We start from the raw sequence: 7,341 nt of genomic DNA on the forward strand, positions 1-7,341 counted from the left end.
ATTATTTAACAGAGGATATTAAATAAAAGATTTTATTACTAATCGATATCTTTCGATTATTTTGTCACGAAGAGTCACGCCGCGCAGCGCTCATCTCTAGCTTCAGCCTCCTCTTCAAACCGATAGAACTGGCAAAATTACAAAAAAAAACGAAGCAAGCGCTGATTTTACTGAATCTCCTCACTGAATCCTCACTGAATCAATATAGTTCGGTGCCTGAAGGGGTAAGTTGAACACTGAACGGGAGACATAGAAATTATTTAAAATTCGAGAAAAATCTGGAAAATTTAAGAAAAACAAGTGATTGCATACAGTTAGTTACACACACGCGGCGGCCGTTATACACCTTGTATGTGTGTGTTCGCGCTTCCGAATGTTTGTGTTTTAGTGTAGCGGCATAATCGGCATAAGCGTGCATTAACTTGTACAAATACGCATTTCTCCATCGCTTCACACTCAAATTACTGGAATTCCAGCAATTGCTGGAAGTGCCATCTTAGTCTATTTCCCAGTTGCGAATTGGAAAATCCAAGAGCGTTTTGCTGACCAGCATGTGTGCGCGTGTATTGGTGTATTGGCGGCGAGTGCGAGCGAGATGGGGCGATGCGTTGCACGCAGCAGCATAGCTTCCTTCTCTTTCGTTTTTATTTTATTTGTTTCTGACAGCTCTATTTATGCTTCTAATAAATATTTATGCAATTTTTGCAGAGCTGGCGAAGTAAACATCAACTTCGAGAGTCTCGGAATCTTTCGGACTTTGCTATAGGAAAAAAGCGCTTGATAAGAAAAAGGATGTAAGTGATGAAGATGAGCAATGAAACGCACACACTAGTAACCCACGGCCAGCATACATATATACACTCCTCCATAGATAGATCACCAATGTTCCCATCTTTGCCTTGCAGATCACCATGTCGCACACCATCCTACTGGTTCAGCCGGGTGCTCGTCCGGAGACCCGCACCTACTGCGACTACGAGAGCGTCAACGAGTGCATGGAGGGCGTGTGCAAGATCTACGAGGAGCACCTGAAGCGCCGCAATCCGAACACGCCGACCATCACGTACGACATTAGCCAGCTGTTCGATTTCATCGACACAATGGTGGACATCAGTTGCATGGTGTACCAGAAGAGCACCAATACCTATGCGCCCTACAACAAGGATTGGATCAAGGAGAAGATCTATGTGCTGCTCCGCCAGGCGGCCTTCAGTTCCAATACCTAAGGGACGACGACGCGACGAGAAAGATACATACATCAACCAAATAACACGATGATGCATGCACCAATGCGTGCAACAACACCAACCACAACAACACGTTGATGCATGCAGCAACGCGTGCAATACCACAACAACACGAGGATACATGCAACAAAGCGGGAAACAGCAACCGCAACAACACTAGGATACATGCAACAACACAAGGATACGTGCAACAGCGCTGAACACAGCATCCAGGATTGTCAACGCCCACAACACCATAACACCAATAACACCAACAACACCAATAAGATGTAGAAGAAGGAGGAGATGTGGGTGGGGCATCGAATCCATTGGGAAATGCTGCTATCGACTAGATCGCCAAATGACAGCAACGTTTTTGCAACAAAACGCAATGCAAAAAAGGAAGGAAAAAAAAGTAACACAAAGAGAACGATAAATTGTAAAACTTAGAAATGGAAAACTTACTTTTAACGTACTAATATATATATATATATACATATATATATATAGGCATATATGTATATACACCCAACTGACAACTGTGTGTTTCTGATTTTTAAGGTTGTTCTTATCGATAGCGAACTGTTTGTTTGTTTGTCTGTCTGTTTGTTTGTTTGTAAACCGAATGGCATTTGCAAGTGTGCATTTTTTTTTCGTGTGTGCTAGCTTAAGTCTGCAATCTGTCGAATAATAAACTAAAACAACAGGACACACTGAACATATAAGCATACATATTTGTACACTACTGCTACCCCTTTCCACCGATGCTGTTAAATACTCGATTTCAAGTTAGTTAAACAAAGCGCACAGTTGAAAGGTTTTCAACAACTTTTAGCCACCTTTGCCGATTTTGCACACCGTTGGCTTTGCGGCGTTTTAACGGCCTGTTTAAGCAAAACAGAACCTTTGGCCGCGGATGCGAAATGACCTTGAGTTGCAGGGGGAGGGGAGGGGGGATGGGGCTGCTCCGCCAGATATCCAATCCCCCATACGATCGGATAACGAACTTGGGCCGCTGAATCGCTTGGCCGCACTGCATTGAACTTGGCGTGCGATATTTAATTAGCTCCGCGACAGCATTTTGTTAAATATATAGTATATATATAGACATACATATATATACACATTTAGTGGCGACTTGTGGATGCTGCTAACTATTGAAATATTGCCACGCGTTAACTAGCAATAAACATATTGTTTATAGTTAGCCATTATATTTGCTGAATATTAATGAACACTAGATGCTAGATAATAAGCTCATTATTCAGACAAATATATTGGCTAAAAAATGAGCATTTGTTTATGACTACAAAAATATGTAAAATATATATATATATATGTATATATTTAATGTTTGATTGAGAAAAAAAAAGATTATCGCCTATAATTTCTCCTATTTAAAGTAAAACGCTTGCCACGCAACTTCGCACTTTTTACAGGGTATGCAATAACTGCAGCTGTGTTAAAAACGTTGCCTAGTTTTTATAGAATATTTTTCAAAACTGGTTTTATGCATTGCCCACTTTCAATGTCAGTGTTAGCCAATCCCAACTTTTTCGCCAGAGAGCAAAGCGAGTGGAAAACAGATGAACTGCATCCTGCAACCAATTTTTCGGGCATCTAGTTTTTTTTTGTTTTTTTTTTATGTAAAATACTATTCCTAACCGACGTTACAAATGTAGTTGGCTAAACAATAAGCGTTAACAGCTAAGTGGATGAGCATGGGGGAATATTTATTGTGGACCTGGCTAATGGCGCATCTGCCGCTGTGCCTCCTTCTCCACCTCATACTCGTACTCCAGATCCAGTTTGGGCTTGGAGCGGCTGCGTCGACTGCTGGCCGCCGGCGATTTCTTGTCCTTCTTCGCCTTGCTGGCGGATTTCTTGGCCGGCACTTTGGTGTCCTGTTAGATGCAATGGTTCGTTTTAAGTTCGTTTGGTAATTTGAATTTAGTTTCTATTTTTCTTTTCTTTTTTTTTTTTGGCAATTTTCTGGAGCTGTTAGTTAGCGCGCACTGAATGGAAACCGTCGCAACTGAATGAAAAGCGGCGCAACGACGCTCGAAAGCTCTCCCACAGCCAACTCGGTGTTCTAAGCTCCCAGCGGGCAGAACTCGTTTGCTATTACTAATTATGGTAATTTCGAATGGTGGCAGGATTTTCGAATAACGTGTGCAACTATTTGCATGCTCAAAATAGTAATATTAGTAATATACAAAGAATATATCTCAATATTATCAGAAATTCATTGGAAAAGGATTCAGAAATCCCAGAAAACTGCCAAAAAAATAGAAAAAAACCCTGATACATGACCGGAAACACTACCTCAATATCATCAGCATCCGGATCGTCATCCTCGTCGGACTCCTCGAAATCGCTGCCCACCTCGACCTCTTCCCGCTTGCCGGAATCGCTGTCGTAGTCCTCGTCCTCATCCTCGTCGTCATCATCCTCATCCTCCTCATCGTCCGTATCGGCCTCGACGAACTCCTCGTCGAGCAGGGATCTCTGCACTTCGTCAGCTTCGCGTGAATCGTCGGCGTCCACCTCCATTTCGCGCTCCAGCTGCTCATCCTCGTCCTCGTCGTCGAGCTCCTCCTCATCCTCGTCCACGCGTTCCGCCTCCAGAGCCTTGTTGAAAGCGGTCTGCGAGAAGTTGTAGATGTCGCGATAGGTGCCATTCTTCAGACGATCCATCAGCGCCTTCTCGATGTGATTGTCGATCTTGGCGGCCACCAAGGCCTTCTCCTCGCGCCGCGCCTCCCGTCGCTCGATCTTCGTGGACAGGGGCACAATGAGCTTCTGGCGGCGCAACTTCAGGCGACGCATCCGGATCAGATATTGGGTGATCTTGAGGAAACGCTGCTTATTCTTGGCGATCATGTATTTGGGCCAGAACACCAGATTCTCGTTGATCTGTTCGATCGCCTTCTCGAAGTTTCTGGACAGCTTGATCCTCTCCCACAATTTGCTGGGCATGTGCGCCCTCTCCGCCGTCTTGATGAACAAATAGATGATGCCCTTCTCCTCGCGAACGGTGGCATATTGCGAATTGGCCAGCGGACAGGTTCTGCGGGTGCACAGACCCGTGAGATTGTACTCATGGCGGCAGAAGGTGCGTGTGTCGGTCCTGCGTGGTTGAGATTGCATTAAAACACATATTTATACACATTTATTGGCCGCATTTAACTCACTTCACTTTGTGCGAGCAGAAGGACTTGTTGATGATGCTCCAAACCACCTGGCAAATGGATAAGTAATAATTCTGATTAGCCCAACAACTCGCTGCGAATTCATACACCTGCTACTCACATCGTCGTGCTGCATGGCGCCGTTTTGTTATCAAATAAATGGCTCCAATCAAATAAAACAACCAACTTACTTTGGAACACGTGCAAATTCAACTGACAATATTGCGCTATCGATAGTTGTGTGCCGCCCGGTTGGCCTTATCGATAGCACCGATGACAGTTGCAATCGCCAGCGTGGCCAGATGGCTAAGAATTCAAACCATTTCTTATAACCCAATTTTCAATTAATTTTGAGCAAAAAAAACTCACTTTTGTGCGTTAGTAGCTTATACAAGTACAAGTTCTTTATTAGCAGTATACATTATCTACGTATCTTCATCCAGCTTGCAAATGAAATACAATTTGTTATTACAATCAAATTCGGACATATATTGACGATCCACCACAACTCACGATTTGCTGTGATTGGTTTTAAAATTATGTCTTTGGAATATTGCTGATGGCTTTCCCGAGGCCACTGATACGAACTTCTTGGTTTTCAAATCATTTATACCCGTCCAGTACCACCAGTATTTCAATCTCGTCTGAATGGTCTTAAGTTCTTCTTGGTTTTGAAAAGCCGCCAAGAAACCGCCGAATTCACGACATGCAGCTGCCGCATCAGTCCACGACTTTTCCACGTTATTTTCTATATAGAATGATCGCAATTAATATCACAAAATTAATATTACAAAACATGAAAGCTTCAGCATTATAAACACCACTAAAGAAAAACTTTTAAATACTGTATAAATAATAAACTTTTAAGTGAAAATGTATTATTACTCTGCGTTGTCGCATCGATCAAATCTGAAATAGTTCTGAAGTATGCCGATGTATATTCTGCTCGAAATCCGTAAAAACTCTTGATTCATTGGAAAAATATCTGATAAGGAATTTGAGAAAATTCCCATGAATAAGTTAAAGTACTCATGATTAATTTGTATTAATATGTGTGAGAAGATATTCTTACTGTTATTCTTACTGGCTTTCAATAAAGCGAATGTACAACTGAATAAATGTTGCAAACAAATTAAATATTTTAAATATAACAACGATGTGGCCACCCTGGACAGTCGCCAAAACAGCTGATTATAAAAAACAGCATATAATGAGTAGAAATAAAAAAAATAAATAAAGCGAATAAGTTTTCTTATGTCTTTTCTGCAACTTCAAAACAAAAGCATAAATTTAGTTAAATTTAAAAATATTTCCCGAACAGTAATGCCGCTAGCCCGACGATCTGGCAGCCCTGCGGACAGCCGGCGAGACAGCTGATTAGAGGGAGACGGCACGAGTCCTGCTGTTGCACAAAATTCGACTCTTATTTATATATTTTTATTTTCGCAATAAAAGGCGCAGCGAAGGCGGCCGCGGTGGGCGGGGCAAGTAAGCGCAGGCGAAAAACTCGACAAAGGAAAATTCAGCCCACAGTGCGCCAGAGCCAAGTGAGCAACGGTGAACAGCAAGCGAGATGACGAGTCGCCAGCGAACTGTGATCATATTCAAATCGGAGTCGGAAAGCAGCGATGTGTACGCGGAAACGCTGGAGAAGCACGATTTCAACCCTGTGTTCGTGCCCACACTGAGCTTTGGCTTCAAGAATCTGGAGGAGCTGCGCGCCAAGCTCCAGAATCCGGACAAATATGCCGGCATCATATTCACATCGCCGCGCTGCGTGGAGGCGGTGGCTGCGTCCCTGAATCTCGGCGAGCTGCCCGGCGGTTGGAAGATGTTGCATAACTATGCCGTCGGCGAGGTGACCCACAATCTGGCGCTGAGCACCTTGGACCAGCTATTCACCCACGGCAAACAGACGGGCAATGCCCGGGCACTGGGCGACTACATAGTGGATACGTTCGATGGATCGCGGGCCCTGCCGCTGCTGCTGCCGTGCGGCAATCTGGCCACCGATACGCTGCTCTCCAAGCTGGCCGAGAATGGCTTCTCCGTGGACGCGTGCGAGGTGTACGAGACGCGCTGCCACCCCGAACTGGGCGCCAATGTGGAGCGGGCACTGGAGATCTACGGCGAGTCGATCGAATTCCTTGCCTTCTTCTCGCCATCGGGCTTTAATTGTGCGCTGCAGTACTTCACCAGCCGCCAGCTGTCGATGGACAAGTGGAAGCTGGTGGCCATCGGGCCGAGCACCCGGCGTGCCCTCGAATCGCTGGGCCAGAAGGTCTACTGCACCGCCGAGCGGCCGACGGTGGAGCATCTGGTCAAGGTGCTGCTCAATCCGCAGGACAGCCGGGAGCGGCTGCTCAAGGAGCGCGAGCGGATGGCCGCCCTCGAGAATAACAATTAAGATAAGATTCCTCAAGCTTTCGCAGCTCCATCAGCTAATGAAACCAGGCGGTAATCATCCAGCATCCAAGTGGAGATCTTATGACCTGAATCTTGTAGTAACTATGATCCCACACAATCTGTAATTTTCTTTTATAACCACTATTAAGTATAAGATTTTCTATCCCATTTCGATTTTTAACAAGTTATGTAGAAAATTCAGAGCTTTGGTTGTGCAAATTGAAAGGGTTATCTTTATAATTTATACATCGATTTGAAATCCAAGGATGGGTAATTAGTTTCCTGATCGAAACGTAAAAAAAGACTCATGGTTTGTTTGTTTCTTTTTTTTCGATTGACCTCCGAGCGAGTACAAAATTAGCCGCATGAAATGCCGACGTCTTTATTTTCTGTTTACTATTGGATTAAGCTGAATAAATTGTTTCTTTTCTAAATTTAGTTGGTCGTCTTTGTGGGTCAAATAGGAGGCGGCAGCGAAGTAGAGTAGACTTAAGCAATTACGTTTAAATTTAAACAAT

At 44.0% G+C, this 7,341-nt stretch overlaps 3 protein-coding genes across 3 annotated transcripts; 2 read left to right on the forward strand and 1 right to left on the reverse strand.

Annotated features, from left to right (window-relative positions):
* The first annotated feature begins 100 nt into the window (after positions 1-100).
* On the forward strand, positions 101-1,765 carry LOC6619738 (protein enhancer of rudimentary). The gene is made up of 3 exons (XM_032725318.1): positions 101-224; positions 709-794; positions 906-1,765. Exon 3 carries the CDS (start codon positions 912-914, stop codon positions 1,224-1,226), a length of 315 nt encoding a protein of 104 aa, XP_032581209.1. The 5' UTR covers positions 101-224; positions 709-794; positions 906-911; the 3' UTR covers positions 1,227-1,765.
* A 1,082-nt stretch (positions 1,766-2,847) lies between these two features.
* LOC6619737 (protein MAK16 homolog) lies at positions 2,848-4,645 on the reverse strand. The gene is made up of 4 exons (XM_002043916.2): positions 4,539-4,645; positions 4,421-4,467; positions 3,552-4,356; positions 2,848-3,130 (listed from the first exon to the last, which is right to left on the reverse strand). Exons 1-4 carry the CDS (start codon positions 4,551-4,553, stop codon positions 2,975-2,977), a joined length of 1,023 nt encoding a protein of 340 aa, XP_002043952.1. The 5' UTR covers positions 4,554-4,645; the 3' UTR covers positions 2,848-2,974.
* A 1,146-nt stretch (positions 4,646-5,791) lies between these two features.
* LOC6619736 (uroporphyrinogen-III synthase) lies at positions 5,792-7,261 on the forward strand. The gene has a single exon (XM_002043915.2). The coding sequence runs from the start codon at positions 5,991-5,993 to the stop codon at positions 6,822-6,824; it is 834 nt and encodes a 277-aa protein (XP_002043951.1). The 5' UTR covers positions 5,792-5,990; the 3' UTR covers positions 6,825-7,261.
* The last annotated feature ends 80 nt before the right edge of the window (positions 7,262-7,341 follow it).

This window comes from Drosophila sechellia, chromosome X, assembly GCF_004382195.2.
Source record: "Drosophila sechellia strain sech25 chromosome X, ASM438219v1, whole genome shotgun sequence".
Lineage (NCBI taxonomy): Eukaryota > Metazoa > Arthropoda > Insecta > Diptera > Drosophilidae > Drosophila > Drosophila sechellia.